Consider the following 19,598-nt stretch of genomic DNA (forward strand, 5'->3'; position numbering starts at 1 on the left):
TGAGTACAATCTTCTTACTGTAAAGAACTCGGGCCATGAATTTTTTTTCTCAATGTTGTCATATTCCAATTTCAGTGTATTCCTGATTACTTCACGAGTTGAATTTTCTAGTTCAGAAGTCATGACATATGGCAGAGTCAGAGTGCAAGCAATCTGCAATTATGATTGAATAATGTAAGGTAAAGAAGTAATGTTAGTTTTCACTTTAGATTTAGACTAATAATCTAATAGACAAGCTGAACAAGAATATAGACACTGGACCTGCCTATAAGATAGTCACTCAAAGTAGGGGTGCACAGTGGACTGTGAGCACCCTCAAAACGGGCGTAATTCAAAAACATACAATGAACCCTAAAAAAATGGTACAATGGTATCCTCCCTTATGTTTTTTGGGTCGCAGAATACGAATTAGACAATATTTTTTTTGTAGGGGTGGGGGATGAGAGGGTGAGGGAGGCGAGAAATTCAAAATTTGACTATAATGATGTGTGATATGTTGAAATGTATGTTTTTGAGGGTGTACCGTGTAGATCACGAATTTGACAATATTTTTTTCGTAAGGGTTAATGGTGGGGGATGAAGGGGGTGAAAAATTCACAATTTGACCATAATGATGTGTGATATGTCGAAATGTATGTTTTTGAGGGTGTAGATCACGAATTTGACAATATTTTTTTCGTAGGGGTGAATTGTGGGGGGTGAAGGGGGTGAAAACGGTGAACAATTCAAAATTTGACTATAATGACCTCAGCTCCCACCATTGACCCCTACGAAAAAATTTTTGTCAAATTCGTGATCTACACCCTCAAAAACATACATTTCAACATATCACACATCATTATAGTCAAATTTTGAATTTCTCGCCCCCCTCACCCTCTCATCCCCCACCCCTACAAAAAAAATATTGTCTAATTCGTATTCTGCGACCCAAAAAACATAAATTTAATTTTGCATAAAATTGCATATTTTCGGACTTAAACGCAAAAAAACAAATTTGGGGGCTTAAGGTCCACAAAAAAGGGGGAAGCGTACACCGGATTCACCTGGACACTCCAAATTCGTGTTCAGCGTATCAAAAAACCCCCAAGTACCAAAATTCAGCTTGTTATCAAACTTTTCCCTATCATCGTAATTAAAACAGTGAAAAAAAATTTGATCGCGAATCTTGGCGTCAAAACTCACATTTGCCATTCTTTGTCTGGATATTAAAGCAGAAGGGAGCTAGGTGAAAATCAGCAAACACGCGGAATCGTGTGCTGGTAGCGCTATCTAATGATTCATTTTGGTATTATAAGTTTTTTCAACTGGCAACACTACTAACTCAGTTTTTCACGTTTTTCTCAAAATCGTTTATGGTGGCAAATGTGAGTTTTAATTCTCAGCTCCATTCTACAACTCCAAAATTTTAATATGAGTTGGGGGAAGGTTCAATCTACCTTTTAAGCCATTTACTGTATTTTCATGTGAAATAGTATTTTATTGTTTGCTACACTTTCAAATATGGTCGGAATTAGGGCACCTAACTTTTGGAGGTGGTCGGGATTAGGAGCCCAACTTTAGAAAAATCGTTTTTGAGTTGTTTCGGAAAAAAATTCAAAAAACATATTAAGGATTCTTCATTTGAGCCAAAATTTTGATATGAGTTAGGGGAAGGTTCAACCTACATTTTAAGCCATCTACCACGTTTTGAAGTGAAATAGTCTTCGATTGGTGGCGATTTTAAAAAAAGTGGTCGAAGTTGGGCGCCCTTACCATGAAAAAATTGGGTAATATAAGTATGTATTCATAAAAATCGTCAATTTTTCGCGAAATAATAAAAATGTAACATCAATCGATAGGAAATAATCATTGTCTTTAGCTTTAAACTACTTAAAAATTCACCCGAACCCGCGAACAATCGAAAAAATTGCATTTCTTACACGTAAGATTGTATGTATATTTACGTTTTGATGATGTTTACATCCGTTGTGTCGATGTCGAACCAAAATGGCGTACGCGTATACTTCCCTTATCTAGAACTTTAATAGAAGTATTCATAAAATCGTTATTTTTACGGGAAATGATCAAAATTTAACGTCAATCGATAGGGAATTTTATTGTCATTAATTTAAGACTGCATAACAGTTCACCCAAACTCGCGAACAATTTAAAAAATTGCATTTGTTACATGAGAAATTGTTTGGATAATTACTAGTCCGTTATCACTTCAGGGAACAAAATGGTGGATGCGCTCACCTGGTTTATATAGAGCCCTACTGAAAAAAGGAAATCAGTATCGTATCACTGATAAACTAGAGCTTCTCTTGCTCCTGTTAGAAATAGAAAATTTGTAAGCGAATATTAAGCATTCTTATAATAAAAATGCAAGGTGAAAACTTCGACGTAAGTAAATTTCATTATTGTAATATGTTTTACTGTAATACAACTATCTCAAAATTTCGCAAGAAAGTTCCAATGCACAAGTTTTGTTTCATTTTAGGTAATGCATGCGATTAACCCGTTCGCCGATGATGACCTTCCGCCGGCGATTTTACAACACCATCCACTCAATCCAGTTTTATTACATGGACCTGCTGTAATTGGTGTATTCCATTTTCCACCGAATCCACTCGACTTACCCTGCGCCTATGATCAGGCAGGACGGAATTACGTGATTCACACGTTGCAGATGATGTTCGGATTCTCTATCCGAGCGATATTTTGTATCTACTATGATCAAACGAATTGTCGTTATATTCTACTTCTATCAAGAGATGCTGCTATATTTCAAGTTCGGTCTGCGTCGAAAACTGTAATCGATTGCGTATCAAAGTGGTTTAATTGTCAAGTCGACTACGCATTCAGTAACCGATCGTTGACGGTATATTACGACATAGAACAGAGTGGACTGCTCCTTAGTTTTTCACGTAAAACGCCATGTGACCATTCGCAGTTTCCTCCACTAAATATAACGCCGATGCACCAGGGAATTTATCAACACAACATCGATCTCCCCTGTGCTGATACACCTCAACATCGCCAGTACGTAGTCGAAAAAATGAACGAAGCTTTCGGATGCGCTCATGATTTTACGGTATGCTTGTCAAACCCTAATAAAAACAAATGTCGCTACGTAGTCGTCTTGCGAAGAAATATTCCCATTTACGAAGTACCTGGTGCTATGACTTCCGCCAAACAAGTAATCTTAATGAAATTCAACGTTAGGTTTGACCAAATGATCAGCACTCACAAGAAAGTTTCATGGAACGAGCTTGGACAAGAGCGTTTACTCATTGGAATAGCACCACCCGCTTGCGAAGGCCACACGCCCAGGGCTGTTAATACGAAACGAAACGAAACGAAAGACACGGAACGAAACGGAAAATTTTCCCTCTGGACACGAAACGAGACACGAAACGAAACGAATCAAAAAAATTACACGAAACGAAACGTTATAACGAAACGAATCATTTCTATTTCTTCAATTTTTGATTTTTCATTGCAAGTTTTTTTGTAAATTTCGGCCAAATTTTGTCAAATTCACTCAAATTTCATCCATTTAGAGCCTCTAGAGGGGTTCTCTTCTTCATTTATTAATGAAATTGTCCACTTTTCTCACTTTTTTGGCTGAAAGGAAACGAAACGAAACGACACGAAACGGCACGAAACGAAATGATACCACTTTTATGGAACAAAACGAAACGGTATAACGAAACAGTTTGGTTCAAAGAGCTCAACCGAAACGAAACGATACGTTTACGTTTCGTGTCTAACAGCCCTGCACACGCCACCTCCAGAAAACTAAATTCGTTGCTCGATACCCGATACAATAGGTATTTCAAATATTTTACAACAATAAATACGTTTTAATTAATTTAATATAAATTGTTTCAATAAAGTATATTATTTTAATCTTGAGATGGTGTATATTGACGATTAGTTTAGATGCATTGCTATGCTTTTCTCGTGAATTTTTTTGAATTTTTCCAATCAAGAAAATATGAAATTTATTGTTAGTTGAGAATGTATAAAATTAGAAGAAGATAGGTTTAGGATCCGGAAGTGAATCGTTTATGCGAATCTGGAAGGAGCGGTAGAGTTGTGAAGAAGGAAGTTGGAAAGGGAGACTAGAGAGGTATGATTAAGGCACTATAGCTTCACTCAGGTGAAATCGTCAGCCATCTTTTCGGCCATCTTTGGTGCAAAATAACAATGAAACGTCACAGTGACGTCACTTTCCGCACAGCTGTACTGTGCTGTGATTATGGCTGACGTCATCATTTCGCACCAAAAATGGCCGAAAAGATGGCTACGCATTTCGCGTATTTTGACATCGCACGCACGATGTGACCTTTGACTATATATACATGGACTGCTATCTCCTATTGTTGTTGAATGGGAATCGTGAAGCCAAAGCAATAGAGGTACTAGATCGGGACATGGGCTCTGAGCATGCGCGAGATTTCGTTGCAACGAGCGTAGCGGTTGTTGGAACGTAGGAGGGTGTTTGTCGCTCCGTGGTTCACCGTGATTGGAAGGTGCGAGGGTGGGTGGGATTCCTGCGCGCGCATGAAAATTCCCGATGCTCCCGATCTAGTACCTCTATTACTTCGGCTTCATCGGCAACAATGAAGATAGTAGTCCATGTATATATAGTCAAAGGATGTGACACTCCGTTCATTAGGAGTGGAAATTCCGATTCTTTTTCGCTCGTATCTATTATGCCGGTTCCAGACTATGCGCGAATCACCACGAAAAAAACATGATTCGCGAATATATCGCGAACTGCGAATAGTGTGTAGATCACATTTCGCACTTGTTCGTGGTGATTCGCAATCATCACGAATCAGTTTTTTCACGTTTCGCGTTTCGCGCCCGATCTCTCGACCGGGCGGTTTTTAGACGAATCGTCAAAGGGATTCGCGATTCGTTGACGAATTTTCAAGTTCGTTCTTGTCAAATGTACATATATCGACGAAATACGAATAGTGTGTAGAGTGCAAATTCGAGGTGTTTCGTATTTCATCATTTTTATCGCGAATCCTTCACGAATCTCAAAATGCGAACCACGAAACGCGAACCGCGCATAGTCTGGAACCGGCATTATCAGTATGTATTATCAGTTTTCTGGACTTGAAAAAAATTTTCTATCGAATATGAATGAGTTACACCTGTCAATCATTAAAAAATGAAAATGTACATGGAATAATTAATCATTTTCAATTCTGAACTATGCAGAAGAAAATTCCATGATGTTTTGTTGCTTTGTAGTTTGTTAATTAAATAAATTTCGCCGATGAAATCTGTTCCAGTGCTACGAATGCTGCTCTACGTAATGCATGCATATCATAATAATTGTGTATTCTCATCTGATTTTTCAATTGTTGACCAGCAATCATTGATTTACACAATATTAAATTACATTTTGCTCGTAGAATGGTTGTAATTATCTATCATTTTTGCGTTGGCAATGTTGGCATATATATGAATATCTGTCATGTGGTATTGAGGGAATCGCGAAAATAATACAGCCATTTTACGAGCAAAATATAAAACAATAAATGTTTAATGAATTATTACATTGTTAGCGATGTGTGATCAACTGATTATAGAACAAACGTGATTTCGATTTGAAATTTGAATGGGTTGATTGTTGCGAAGGCGAAGAGCAAAGATGCTACATCACATCATAGCGTTACTGTTTAGTGTTTTCACATTTTAATAATTATGTAGTTCTCGATCTCGAACTTAATAAATAAATGTCAATGACAACATGAAACATGAAAGAAATTTGAGGTAAATGAGAATAAAAAGACGAGAATTAAAAGTGTATATTTAATTCATAATTCGGCATTGCCGTGCTTATTCCGTGTTGATGGTAAAATTTTTTCAAGTCCAGCATTCCAGCAAAACAACAGAAAGTAGATAAGGCGAATCGGTCCTCTGAACGACGCATCTGATTGGTCGAGTGTCACATCGTGCGTGCGATGTCAAAATACGCGACGAGCGTACCTGAGTGAAGCTAACTATAGTGCCTTAGTATGATATGAATTCTGCAAAATAAATTCCTGTTATTTGGGAGGCGAGTACTCAAAATGTGTACATTTATACTTGGAAGTGCTGTTTACGTCGAGTGATTTTTCCGATCCAGAGGCTGTTGTACGTTCCATATTGGAAAACGTATTGCGTATAATACGTAAGCAAAATTCCAACGAAGTAGGATATTACGAAGCTTTATCGCTCAGTTACGAATACGATGCCGAAGTGCAAAAAGCATTCGACGAATCGTACATACTACGCTTCGTTGATTTGAAGAAATTAAAAACCACGGAGCAAATGACGTGTTTTTTAATCAACTTGACAAACTTGATGTGGATCCATGGTTTATTTTCATTCAGCGAAGGTGATCTTTATTTTTCCAAATTTACGAGCTCGAAAAAGTACTTAATAGTTTTTAAAACCAGACTTCTGTTTTTGTAGGTTTTCATAGAGGATTGTTTTTTAAAAACTGGTGTTTGAGACACGTTTGTTACAATGTGATAGGCTATCGTGTCGGCTTGTCAATAAAATTCCTCAGTTTAACACGATTTACATAGCACTTTATTGAACTACCCTCCGATTCTGCGAACAAACACATTGAACCAGTTCACCTTCTTGGAAGATGCTCGTCTTCATTCAGTCATTGGCCAACCGTACATCTATTCGCCGAAAATACAAGTAAATCAGTAACTTGAGGATTTTTCTTTCTTCACGTTGTTCGGTTTTTCTAAATTCATATTTTTTGCTAGGCTTTGAATCCGGAAACTCTCGAAGAAGATCTGAGCGAATTCCATAACGAGTACCTGAAGAGTTACATTATTGTCGATTCTGATATCGATCTACTGGTTCCTGTTCCCCTCATGATGCATATGGAGCGTTCCGTTTATGATCCTAAAATCGAAAGCGAGCTTGTAAATAGTACAGATAGCATTCCTGAAAAATGTTCCCCCTTGGTCGATGTTCTAAAAGAGCGTGGGTTTCCTTACTACGACCTTTTAACCAAAGGTAGGCGTTAATTTTATTCGGTAGCTGTTCAATTTGAGATTCGTCGATTAATTATACGTATTATTTCAGATGTGTACATGATGACTGATACCCAGTTCAAGATCAAATTCGATTATGATAATACACTTCGATATACAGAATGTTAGCGAAATACGCAGAGTTGTGTGGAAATGTTGCCGGTTTCATAAATCGTTGTATAATTGTTTGCAACATCATGCTTCCTTGGTTCGAAGTACTTTAATGGATGATCATTTACCCATCGATTCGCTTTGCCGATGTGATGATAAAAATGTGATTTGTATCAATAACGTGTTATACAAGATGAGCCAAATGTATAGTCCAATGTTGAATAGTTACAAAATAGAAATTGATTTCGAAAATAAGGGTCTGAGATGTTTATACGCTGTTGTTTCGTTTGCTGTTGGATTTAAAAGTAATGATGTCCTTTTTCTTAATGATAAATCCTTTTGTAACATGAATGATTCTATCTTTTTTTTTTTTTTTTTTTTAATAGCAAAACCGCAACTAGTCGATTTAGCCAAAGATGCAGAAAGGCTTTTGACGTATTGCGGGTTGCATATCGGTTTGCCTGAATTTTATCGGTTTGGTGGGCATTCTTATCAGTGAGTATCAAAATTTCATATTTTGAGCAATTTTCACAAGGTGTTTTTGAAATTTAAAGCTTTTATTTAGTTTTTCCTTCAATTTTAAACACTGTTAAATCCTGTGATGGAAAAAGATCCGCTCTTTGTCAAGGTTCAAAGACGTTTTGTCAACTTCTTTAAAACTCGATAAAGAGAGGATCTTTTTCCATTACAAGGTTTAACAGTGTTTAAAATTGAAGAAAAAACTAAATTAAAGCTATACATTTCAAAAACACCTTGTGAAAATTGCTCAAAATATGAAATTTTGATACTCACTGATAAGAATGCCCACCAAACCGATAAAGTTCAGGCAAACCGATATGCAACCCGCAATACGTCAAAAGCCTTGATGACGAATTTCTGCTCATGTTACAAATTATTGAATCGCTTTATGTGAGAGTTTCCACCGAACTTATATGTAATAAAATCAAAATCTGTATTAAGGTAATTACTTTTGCTACTATTAGGATAAAATTATTTGCTGAATTTAATTTGATGAAAATTGTACAGATTTTCCTTATTGCCAATGACGTGTACAAAAGGTGGCCAAAGTGGTACAGTGTATTTATTGGCGACCCAAGTGAAATTTATTGAGTTTCCTCGTTGATCAAGATAATTTTAGATTAGCTGACGAATGGATATCACACTGAAAGAAATGATTTTCAAAACGCTGTATTCAGTCCTGAAATTGATGCAATGGTTACTGCACAGTACAGTAATTTTCAAATTACCTTATTTTGATGTAATGATTACATAGTTCAAATCAGAGAATGCATCAAATAATGGAATGAGTACATCACCAGGATGGACTTATTGCATCACCTTCCAAAATTCATTTCTATGTTCTCATTACATTTCTTTGGGGACTCAGTCCTGCAGACATGGTATTCAGAACATCATTTGGTGGGTAATAATTACATCGTATAGTAAGCAATGATTACATTCCTTAAACATGGCTGAGAACCATGTAGTGATTTACTGAATACAGTAAACGATGTACTGAGTACATCATCAGTGGTAAACATTCCCAAACAGTGAAAAACTTATAAATACTTCGAGGGCCTGAATCAAACATTCTACTCGCGGCCATGTCGTTAAGTGTAGGGAGTTAGAACGAGAGGTCGCAGGTTCGAATCCCGGTCAGGTAGGAAAATTTTCGTAGGGGGGTAATTCTCAGAAAAAGGGTCGATTTTGATATGCATAATTTTGAAAAACGAAAATCATTTTTTTGGAAAATTTCAAGTGGGAATCATTTGTATATGTGTCCCAGATCCCTTTTCTAGTGTTGGCCTCAATTCAATCCCCCCCACTGTGGACCCCGGCCCCCCTAAAACGGCGATAATTAGAATTCGACCCTCATCGATGTGTAATATGTCGATTGATATGTTTTCGAGGTCGTAGAATTCGAATCTGGAGTTATTTTTTATGTAGAGGTGGAGGGGGAGGCGTGGAGAGGGGGAAAATGTCAAATTTTGCTTATATTATCGTGTAATATGTCAATTTATGTTTTTCAGGCCGAAAAGTTCGAATCTGGACTTATTTTTTTGGTAGGGGTAGAGGTGAGGTGTGGGGAGGGAGAAAATGTCAAATTTTGCTTGTTTTATCATGTAGTATGTCGACTAGCGCAATAAAAGTACAGCTGTCTGAAATTTGGCCAAGTCGAAGGACAAATGGGCGCTGGACAAGCCGAAGGACAATCTCAACGTTTTTTCGTTTCTAGCCTTACCTACTGGACATTATTCGATTTTTAACACGTACTAAATGTGTACTTATCATGTAGAATAACTTCCCGTGCTCAATTATTGGTTTTGGCGGGTTCATTGGCGTAAATGAAAACACCAAGCCGAAGGACACAGATTTTGCGAAATATCAAAACTTCACAGATAAGTACGATCAGAACGAGCTGTAATGTAGTTTTTAAAAAGAACGGCGCGGGGTAACATTTCTATGAGAACAGTGAACCAGTGCAGCCACTCACCAGAAAAAAATGTTGGATTGGGAAGCTACCAAAAATAATTGAAAATTGCTCGAAAATTTGCGCAAAAAGTGTGTGACAGTTTTCAAATGTGAATTGTGAGCTTCCTATAGACTTATTGCAATTGCAATTTGCACAGTAAGAGACCTTCATGTTCTATGATAATGAGAATGTGTCAATTTTTCCAAAAAAAAAATGAAGTTCATGACACTTTATAACATTCATTTTCAAAAACATGATGTGTGACAGCCAAGTCGAAGGACATTTGGAGTATAAAATCAAATGTACACCACTGAAAGGAGGGTCTAAAAACCTCAATACCATGTGTGAAATGTGTGCGGGGTCATTCTTGAATGGACCAAAAAAAAAAAAAAAAAATCCATGCTAAAACCGTTGAGAAATTTGCCCTGCACACGAATTTTACCTTTTTCTGAGAATTACCCAGGGATATTAGGTCTTGTAAAATTCGTTGCAGTGAAAATCAATCAGATGTGCGGAGAAACTTGAAATTGATAATACCTAACCCCACTTTTTAAATACTGTTGAATAAAAACGATGGAATGGTTATTGCACTTATGTGTAATAGTTACTTCTCTAAATGTGTACTGATTAATGCGTTTCATTCCTATACCAAAATTACTGCGTTTTAATGCACTGAGTGCATCGTTTTAATGTAACTATTACTGTTTATTTCTTTCAGTGCAGTTGTGTATGCCATTGAACCTGGATTCACTTTTGAATTAGAGGTAAATTTTGAACATTTTCTTTATCAGTTCAGTCATTTTAGCAAAATTTTTAGTCGAATCTCGGAAAAATTGGGGGAAAGCTGAATTTCACATTATTTGTTCATATTGGTCTCTAAAACAACACATCAAAAGTTGCACCCCGCAACTTGACCGCTACCCCCCGCAAGAGGTCATTAACCTTTGCCGATACAGTTTTTTTGGCTGTATCGCAGAAATGAAGGGTCCGAGAGGAAAAATCTTCAAACAAAAATTATTCTACGCAAAATTTCCTATCAGCATGACTAGTTCAGCTTTTCTCAGGCGATTTCACACTTTCTAAGGAGGGGGTAAAGTTGTCAATTTTATGAAAATTATTTAAAAAAATGAAAATCGACAATTTATTCGATTCACAGTAGACTCGAAAATAAGTTGCACACCGCAACTCAAGTGCAAAAGTGTATTTTTCTATTTTTGGTAAATTTTTGAAAATCAAATTTAGGCCAACATGAAAAAAAAATCAAAATTTCAACAAATTGACTTAGAAGGATGAAATTTGGAATACAGTAAAAGTCGCTTATTATTATAACGGTTAATGTTATAAATCGCTTTATGTTATTAAAATGGTTTGTTCCCGATCTTTTATATCTCATTACATTGAAATTCCATCGGTTATTGTAATTAGTGCATCGGATAATGTTATAATTTTTAGGTGATTTTTAAGGTTTTCCCCGATTTTTAGGTAATTTTTAACACCTTTTCACCCAGTTTTCCCCTAATTTTTCTAAAATTTCAGACTTTTTTCTGATTGACATCATTTTTTAATACTTTTTTCATAACTTTTTGAAGTTTCAACCTATTTTCAACACTTTTTCTCACAATTTTCGCGAAATTTTAGTTCAATGACTACATATTCAGTATAAAATTGGCCATATAAAAATTTTTGGCAAAAAAATCACTTTTTTGTTCAATTGGTTTGTGTTATAAGTCGGTTAATGTTATTAAATTGGGCTGGAACAAACGTTATAACATTAAGCGACTTTTACTGTATATCCTATTTTCGACCTGCCAAATCGATTAGTAACTAGGTATTTCAAACCATTTTAAGCGGTTCTAGAGCCTCCAGCAGATTTTTGAAACTTGAAATTCCCACAATATTTCATCAAAAGCAGTTGAAAAGTTGAAATTCATTCTGTAAACTAATTTCAATACGCTAGGGAGTCGACTGCAAGTGAAGTAGATTTCAAGTCGTTTTGAAGCCTCCAGAGACTTTTTGGAAATTACTGGAGCCTCCAGCAGATTTTTTAATGTTCAAAATTTCCATAAAATTTTACCAAACAGAGACATCTCATTTTTGACATTACTCTGAGGTGGATGGTAGGCAGTTTCAATCCGTTTTGGAGCCTCCAGCAGATTTTTAGAAACTTCTGTTTTTCAAAAAATGCCACAAAATCTATCCGAATTAACTTTCGGCTTTTCAACTCCATTTGATGAAATTTTGTAGAAATTGCAAGCTTCAAAAATTTCCTGGAGGTTCCAGTAATTTCCAAAAACTCGCTGAAGGCTACAAAACGACTTGAAATCTATTTACAGTCGACTTCAGAGCGTATTAAAATTAGTTTACTGAATGAATTTCCGCTTTCCAATTTCATTTGATAAAATTTGGTGAAGAATTGCAAGTTTCAAAAATGTGCTGAAGGCTTCAGAACTGCTCAAAACGGATTGAAATCGTTTCCAATCGATTTGACAGGTCGAAAATAGAGTATATCCAAATTTCAGCATTATAGCTCAATCCGGTAAAATTTTGATTTTTTTCTGATTGTTGGCCTAAATTTGATTTTTAAAAATTTACCAAAATTTGAAAAATATATTTTAACTGAATTGGTTATGCTTATAGGAAATTTGGCGTAGAATTTAATCACCCGGTGATATAGCCGAATAACGTAGATTGACAAAGGTTAATGACCTCTTGCGGGGGTTGCAGACAAGTTGCGGTGTGCAACTTTGGTCAAAATATTTTCGAGTCTACTGTGAATCAAATTCACGTTTTAAATTGTCGATTTTCATTTTTTAAAATAATTTTCGTAAAATTGACAACTTTACCCCCTCCTTAGTAAGGGTGAAATCGTCATTTTGAGAAAGGCTGAACTGGTCGTGCTGATAGGAAATTTTGCGTAGAACAATTTTTGTTCGAACATTTTTCCTCTCGGACCCTTCATTTCTGCGATACAGCCGAAAAACCTGTATTGGCAAAGGTTAATGACCTCTTGCGGGGGTAGCGGTCAAGTTGTGGGGTGCAACTTTTGATGGGTTGTTTTAGAGACCAATCTGAACAAATAATGTGAAATTCAGCTTTCCCCCAATTTTTCCAAGGTTCGACTAAAAATTTTGCTAAAATGACTGGACTATTATGCCTGTAAGTAAGTACGTGCTTCGAATATTAATTCATTTTTTTCTTCGTTTAAAGGAATTCAGCAAATATATTTCGTTCCTTAGCGACCTCGAAGATGTCACGCATTCAAAAAAAGCCTCAACTTTGGTGAACGGTCTTCAGATCGTTGATATCTGTGATTATATCGTAAAGAATTTCTTCTCTCTTACGAAACTAACGAATGTATTAGGTATCAACTGTGATATATTCAAATTTACTAAACGCGACGGATGAAAAGAGGTACTACAGGTTACTAGTCGGTTTGAAAATGATATCAGCTATACCACAATGTGAACAAGTAAATTGGGTTTATGTACTGTAATGTCTCTTATATGTATTTCGCTGCAACGAGTACAAAAATATTAATTTTATCCTACGATACAGCCATCATGCTTCGACGTAGCTTTTTCACCTGCGTTGATCGTCGAACAAATGATCCTCAATAGCTAAAAGCGAAAAGCGAACCGTCGTTGAAACCGGTACTAGATGTAGGAACGAAATTTATCGCCACTTTACCCCAAGAAGTACAACGACTGGAAACAATATCCAGAGACCAAATGGATGGTACGTTTAAAGATTACGCTAGCAAAGCGTTACATTTTCGTAAAAAACCAGCAGCTACCGATTGCTTAAATGCTGCTCTGCTTCACGCTGAGATTTTCAAAGATGGTAATTTTTATCCGCCCGATGAAGTTCCTGCGACCAATAAATGGATACCGAATATAACTGGGTAAGTATTTCCTCCTATTTTTCATTCGAATGGATGATCTTTTCAGAGGCACTGGTGCTTTTGTTGTTTCGTAATATCCGCTCGATGGACTTATGTATGGCGTAAGACCTGGTACACCGTTGGCAGTGTTAGGTTCTTTCATTGTCCATTTTTGCTTCCAGTTTTTAAAGTCGTTAGCGTTTGACTGAAGTGGCTTTCTTGTTCATTTCAGGTGCCAAAATGCATGTGTTACAGAAAAACCGAATTTAGTGTGTTTGTGAGACGTCATCATTGTCGCAGATGTGGTCGAGTTGTACTGTTGTTTGCGATTCGTGTTCGACTAAAAGAATGAAGGTATAAGCATCGTTAAAGTGATGAAATAATTTTACTTTGCTGATTTTTCGAATCATATTTCAATTTTTATTCCGTTACAGGTGGTAACGTATGAAGGTTTTGTTCGAGTCTGTGACCAGTGTTTCGATTTCGAAGCTCAGTACGAGAACATGGTAATTATCATCGATACGCTGTTCTTGGAATCGTGAACAACTTATGATATTGATTTACATATTTCCATTTAACAGGATGACAGCGTAAGTGAAAATTCTACCGCCACCAATGACAGTTACAAAAAAATGTGTTGGAAATTATCGTCAGATAACGACATGAATACGTTGATAAGGCAACAAGCTGCGTTTGATTCTGCTCCGGATATCGAGCTGTGTTTATCTATACTCGAATTACATTCTGAAAGTATCGCTGTCCCCAGGTAATTCAACTCCTCCTCCCCTTAGTCGGGGGGCCCGCATTAGGATCACTTGCACCCCCCTGCTGATCCTTCGCAACAACTTTTTTCTCAAAGGGGGAGTCCTAAGGAACATTTCTAACCCTTGTCCTCAAAAAAAAAAAAGTGGCCCTACTTACAAAATGGCGGTCATTTTGATTGACAGGTCAGCCGAAATTGCAGATTTTGCGTTCCAACATAGGACTTGCACAACATTTTTCAAACCGTACGAAGGTAGATCGAAAGATCAGGCAAAAATTTATCACCTGTCAAAATTTCAAGTGCTAAAGAGCCTTTTTCGATTTTTGGTGAATTTTCAAAAATCAAATTTTGGCCAAATATAAGATAAAATCAAAATTTTACCAAATTAACCTAGAAAGCTGAAATTTGGGATACACCTTGACATAGTTAGATCTAGCGCACCTGGGTAGAGGGAGAGAAGGATAGATTTATTTTCCTATGCTAGTGAGTTCTAGAAATATCACCTTAGGGGTGAATATTAGTGTAGGTTAATAAAAGTCGATGTAAAATCGTACTTTTTTTGTATGGATATACTCGGATTTGGCATTAAGGTAACGATATGATATGGGTGAGCGCATCCACCATTTTGTTTCCTGTGTGATAACGGACTAGTGAGTATGCATACAATTTCTCACGTAAATAAACCGTGATGCAAGCATCACAAAACTTTCCGAATGTTGTGAAGCACTTGGCACAAAAACCTTGCCGTTTATGCACACTTTCGTTGTATACATGAAAAAGGTTCACCTTTTTCTTAACATCTGGAGCGCGCCTTCGCGTTCACTGCGCTAAGGATAACAACTGGTTTTCTGTGACGTCACTGACGTACCATTGAATAGGGAACGCCATGAGTTTTCGCGTCAAAATGCTCGTAATTTTTTTCTGATTTTTACATACGAAGCTGAAAAGCTTATTATGACATCCTTCAATGGGACTTATCATTAGGTGCAAGTTTCAACTTAGTATCTCAATTAGGGTGTCTGCAATCGTGTTCACAAACTTTTGTGCACATACATATGCACATACATACATACATACACACACACGGAACATCACGCTCAAAATAGTCTCAAAAGTCTTTTTGGACCTTAAAACGTGTAATTCCGTAAAAAACTCGAAATCGAAAAACCGGTCGATTACAATACTTCCCTTACATCGCTGCGCGCTGATCGGAAAGTAAAAATGCAATTTTCTCGATAGTTCGCGAGTCCGGGTGAACTTACGTGTGGTCTCAAATTAAAGACAATGAAATTCCCTATCGATCGATGTTAAATTTTGATCATTTCATGAAAAAATAACGACTTTATGAATACTTATACCTATTAGTTCTATTTTACTGATTTCTGCATACTACGAGGGACGTATGAAAAGTAAGTTTCCCACCCCCATAGAATCGGCTGAAATGAACTTTCTGGAGTGGGCGAGGTCTCATCTTGTAGCTGAAAGCCTCTAGTTTACAATGCTTCAAACCGCAATACTGTAAGTTTTTTTGTTTTAAAGTTATAGAAAATAATCTGACGTTGCTTCTTTGAAAGTTGCCGCCAACTTCGAGGAACACTCATTAATTCACGTTTTCAACCATGAATCAAAATTCATCCATAAATACTGGAAATTTGAGGTCCATTAATGAACTTTCGCCTTGTCTGAAGATGGCACTACGAATTTTGAGGAAGAATAACACATTTAGAGGATGAGCGACAGAGCAACGGACTGTCACTTTCAATCAAACAAACCTGGTGCGAAAAGTGAAAGAAACTTCACGAGCTGGTTGCTGTTTCACAAAATCAATTTCAATATTTTTCTTCTGCCTCAAATTGCACGATATCATCATTGAACATGTCGATCATTCATTAATGGACCTCAAATTTCCAGTATTTATGGATGAATTTTGATTCATGGTTGAAAAAGTGAATTAATGAGTGTTCCTCGAAGTTGGCGGCAACTTTCAAAGAAGCAACGTCAGATTATTTTCTATAACTTTAAAACAAAAAAACTTACAGTATTGCGATTTGAAGCATTGTAAACTAGAGGCTTTCAGCTACAAGATGAGACCTCGCCCACTCCAGAAAGTTCATTTCAGCCGATTCTATGGGGGTGGGAAACTTACTTTTCATACGTCCATCGTACGTACGTCGTCTTTAAACTAAAAATACTCGAAATTTTCAGTGGACGCATAGGTATTTTAATACAGCAAAATGTTCGTAATTTTATCCTCATTAAAATGAGCTATTACCGAAAGCTCTGCATGCAACCGTTCAAAAGTTTTCGAAGTTGAAAGTTGCGAAAACAAGCTGCTGATGGTAAGTACTGAACTTTGAACTAAGTAATATTACTGGAAAGGGTACCCCAGGATAAGATAGGCAAAATGTCCTTAACCTCAGATTTCGATGAAACTCACAGGGTATGTTTAGTACCCCTAAAAAATAATTTTGGGCCCATAACCCGCTCTCCACCCCACCTCCCTCAGCCAGGGGGGCCAAAAAACGCGTTTTTCAGGGGGAAAATTCTGTATCAGCGCGTAATTAAGATAAATTGATTCTGTAAACGAATATAGTCAGAGGATACATGGGCGTACCTCCCTGAATTTTTTCAGAATTTTTCATCGCATGGGGGGGGGGGAGAAGGGCGGACAAAAGAAAACTTTAAATCGACATTACTCCGGAACGAAAAAACATACCAAAACGATTTTTTCGTCAAATATGTATCTTTAGGTCTACTTTCTGTAGAAGTCATCACCCGACCATTTGGAGTGGTGGGTCAAGCTCAAAAGCTCAAAAAACTCTCAAAAAACCACGTTTTTGCGTTTTTCTCCAAAAATATGGACAAATGGCGGAAATCTAAGAGAACCAAGTTGTTCAGCGTGAAATTTTACCTCAGAATTGTGCAATTGAAGATTCATTTACACCGCGTAATCGTAAAACTACATGCGCAGAAGTATTTGTGCTTACATCAAGATAGCTGAAAGGGTATCCCTGGGTAAAATAGGTGAAATGCCCGTCCTCGGATTTCTGAAATTTTGATGAAACATTGTTGGGTACCATTAAAAAAAATGTCGGAGGCAAAAAATCCCCCTCCCACCCCCTCCCTTGCTCATAATAGCGAAAAAAAGGGCTTTTTTGGGGAGAAAAAATCCCTGCTTCAACGAGTTTTGAAAAAAAATCTGTATTCACTCAAAATACTTGAAAGAGGTATGATCCTAGCAACTTGAATTTTTTTCAAAAATTGTTGGTCCCCCAGGGGAGAGATGTTGACAAAAGAAAATTTGAAACCGCCATATCTCCGAACCTAATTCAAGCACATGAAATTTTTTTCAAAAATGTATCTGCTATCTGCATGAGTATCCCGGTAAACACACCGAACGCGAATCGCCGGCGGAAATCGCGGTGGCGAAAATCGCGTTCTATCCGCCGGCGAATCGAACGCGACAATCGCGTTGAAAATATCACTGCTGAATCCGCCGGCGATACGCCTTCGATTTTCGCAACGAATTTTTTCATTTTTTTCAGCGCGATTTCCGCTGTCTTTTCGCCGGCGAATAGACGGCGAATTTAGTGGAGTTCTTTCACAATATTTTTCATGCGATTTTCGCATTTGATTCGCGTTCAATCGAGTGAGCATTCAGATGTTCTTACGCAAGCATGCAATAACGAGCAGAATGTTGTGTTTTTTTTTATCTCTTCGTTCGTGTTTATTTCAAATTGGTTTTCTGGTGTTGAATTTTGATTAATTTTTTTGGAGTGATAATGAACAATTTTTTTTCGTGGTGATGTAGAATAAATTTTTTGGCGATGAGTCTGTTCGATATTTCTCGACTCGGAGAAAATACCAGACTGAAATACTAACGTCGTCGAACAAATAACATAATACTTTTGAATAAAAAAATTCAAAATTAATCGAAAAATAAAATGGCTTTATTTTCGAAACAAGTCATTGACCCTAAGGGTTCAATGTAGTGAAACGTAAATAATAACAGAGCTTAAAAGCTCTCGAATAACCTTAACGTACAACGTATAAAACAATATTATCGCGTCGAGTTTACAAAAATCACCATAACAAAAATTCAAACTGTTGGCGATTTATTAGCCAATAATTTCCATAAGAGCTGGTACGATCTATTCCTGGCGCAGCCAGAGATTACTCTATACATAAACAAATAAAACTAAATTTTGGTAGGAAAATAAACTCATTTTTCCAACACCCCCCCACAAAATTTAGTCGCCTTATGCTGATAAATAATCGATTACAAAATATACACTGAACCAGCATTGATAACAAAATTTACGTTAATATATTATACATCAAAAAAATATATATAAACGCTCTTTATCAAATAATATACCTACCCGAAACCGATTACAAATCGAAATCGAACTCATATGTGCTTATATATAATTTTCATTTTCATTTTTTGTAATCAACACATTCACTTTTAAACAACCTCACCTTAAATAATTTGATTGCTGTTTTCATCTCAAGAAAAAACTTTTCGATTCAGATATGATGAAACAATTAACCAAGGACAGTTATCAATCGAAAAATATTCACCAAACTCATCAATGACCAGAGAGAATCTAATCGAAAAATACAAATTTTGAATATCCGAGAAAAATAACCAAGCATTTTCCAGAAAAAATTACCGAAAGAGAAAAAAAAAATGGAAACAAAATGAAACAGAACATTGTTACTCAAGATCGTTTTTTACCTTTCCATTTTCATCGTCAGTTAAAGTGGGTATACTACCTACCTACATACGAAAATATCAATTACTTAAACGAAATATCGATCACATAATTATCCTTATCATAATGACCATTTACAAAATTTGAGCCCACCAACCAACCAAAATTACAAAATTCATCAACAGAAAAATCATCATTCACGCATAAATCCCTAATCAAACTCGTCACGTATAAAATACTCATTATATACCTACTATTAAAAAAAAAAATCATACACAATATCACTAATGTTTATAATTGCAAAAACCAAAACCTCAAACTGAAAATATTAAACCTTGAGTATTGATTTCCTTTTCTAAAACTCTCATGCGGCGTTTTGCAAAACTACACCTAAATAGGTACTACCAAAAACATGAACTAACCCCTTTTTTTTTTAAAAACATATTTTTCAAATAATTCATCTCTGAAAGCTGCATCGACATGAGACAACAACTTCCCCCCCATCGATGGAGCTTTCCTCATTATTCGTATAAGAAACTTCCTTTTCAGGCAGGTACACTGCCACTCGTACAATTACTCATTACCCCAACTTTACTTTACAAGTTATACCAAC

At 36.5% G+C, this 19,598-nt stretch overlaps 3 protein-coding genes and 1 long non-coding RNA gene across 7 annotated transcripts in view; 3 read left to right on the forward strand and 1 right to left on the reverse strand.

Annotated features, from left to right (window-relative positions):
* Positions 1-19,598, reverse strand: part of LOC135844072 (tyrosine-protein phosphatase non-receptor type 1-like) — a 76,325-nt gene that overhangs the window by 9,648 nt on the left and 47,079 nt on the right. For 3 of the 4 annotated variants that reach the window (XR_010558443.1, XM_065362180.1, XM_065362174.1), the window contains exon 3: positions 19-153. Coding sequence is in view for 3 of the 4 variants with exons in the window: in XM_065362180.1 (XP_065218252.1) it covers positions 19-123 (105 nt within the window). In the remaining variant the exon portion in view is untranslated. Of the gene's footprint in view, positions 1-18; positions 154-1,943; positions 2,019-19,598 lie in introns of all 4 variants that reach the window. The other variant, XM_065362192.1, reaches the window with a different exon arrangement.
* Positions 2,018-3,859, forward strand: LOC135844062 (uncharacterized). The gene is made up of 2 exons (XM_065362163.1): positions 2,018-2,382; positions 2,480-3,859. The coding sequence occupies exons 1-2, from the start codon at positions 2,362-2,364 to the stop codon at positions 3,494-3,496; spliced, it is 1,038 nt and encodes a 345-aa protein (XP_065218235.1). The 5' UTR covers positions 2,018-2,361; the 3' UTR covers positions 3,497-3,859.
* LOC135844101 (uncharacterized) lies at positions 5,727-7,574 on the forward strand. The gene is made up of 4 exons (XR_010558448.1): positions 5,727-6,696; positions 6,768-7,023; positions 7,093-7,456; positions 7,538-7,574. It is a non-coding gene; the product is annotated as an uncharacterized LOC135844101 (long non-coding RNA).
* Positions 13,745-14,275, forward strand: LOC135841826 (uncharacterized). Its single transcript, XM_065359027.1, has 3 exons — positions 13,745-13,858; positions 13,939-14,010; positions 14,086-14,275. Exons 1-3 carry the CDS (start codon positions 13,805-13,807, stop codon positions 14,272-14,274), a joined length of 315 nt encoding a protein of 104 aa, XP_065215099.1. The 5' UTR covers positions 13,745-13,804; the 3' UTR covers position 14,275.

Source organism: Planococcus citri, chromosome 1 (genome assembly GCF_950023065.1).
Source record: "Planococcus citri chromosome 1, ihPlaCitr1.1, whole genome shotgun sequence".
NCBI lineage: Eukaryota > Metazoa > Arthropoda > Insecta > Hemiptera > Pseudococcidae > Planococcus > Planococcus citri.

What these genes read in the sequence shown, in the direction of transcription:
- LOC135841826 (XM_065359027.1), top strand. Translation starts at nt 13,805, where the DNA reads ATGTGGTCGAGTTGTACTGTTGTTTGCGATTCGTGTTCGACTAAAAGA. An exon ending in GTTCGACTAAAAGAATGAAG is followed by an intron (nt 13,859 to 13,938) that starts GTATAAGCATCG and finishes ATTCCGTTACAG; the next exon opens with GTGGTAACGTATGAAGGTTT. An exon ending in AAGCTCAGTACGAGAACATG is followed by an intron (nt 14,011 to 14,085) that starts GTAATTATCATC and finishes TCCATTTAACAG; the next exon opens with GATGACAGCGTAAGTGAAAA.
- LOC135844062 (XM_065362163.1), top strand. Translation starts at nt 2,362, where the DNA reads ATGCAAGGTGAAAACTTCGAC. An exon ending in TGCAAGGTGAAAACTTCGAC is followed by an intron (nt 2,383 to 2,479) that starts GTAAGTAAATTT and finishes GTTTCATTTTAG; the next exon opens with GTAATGCATGCGATTAACCC.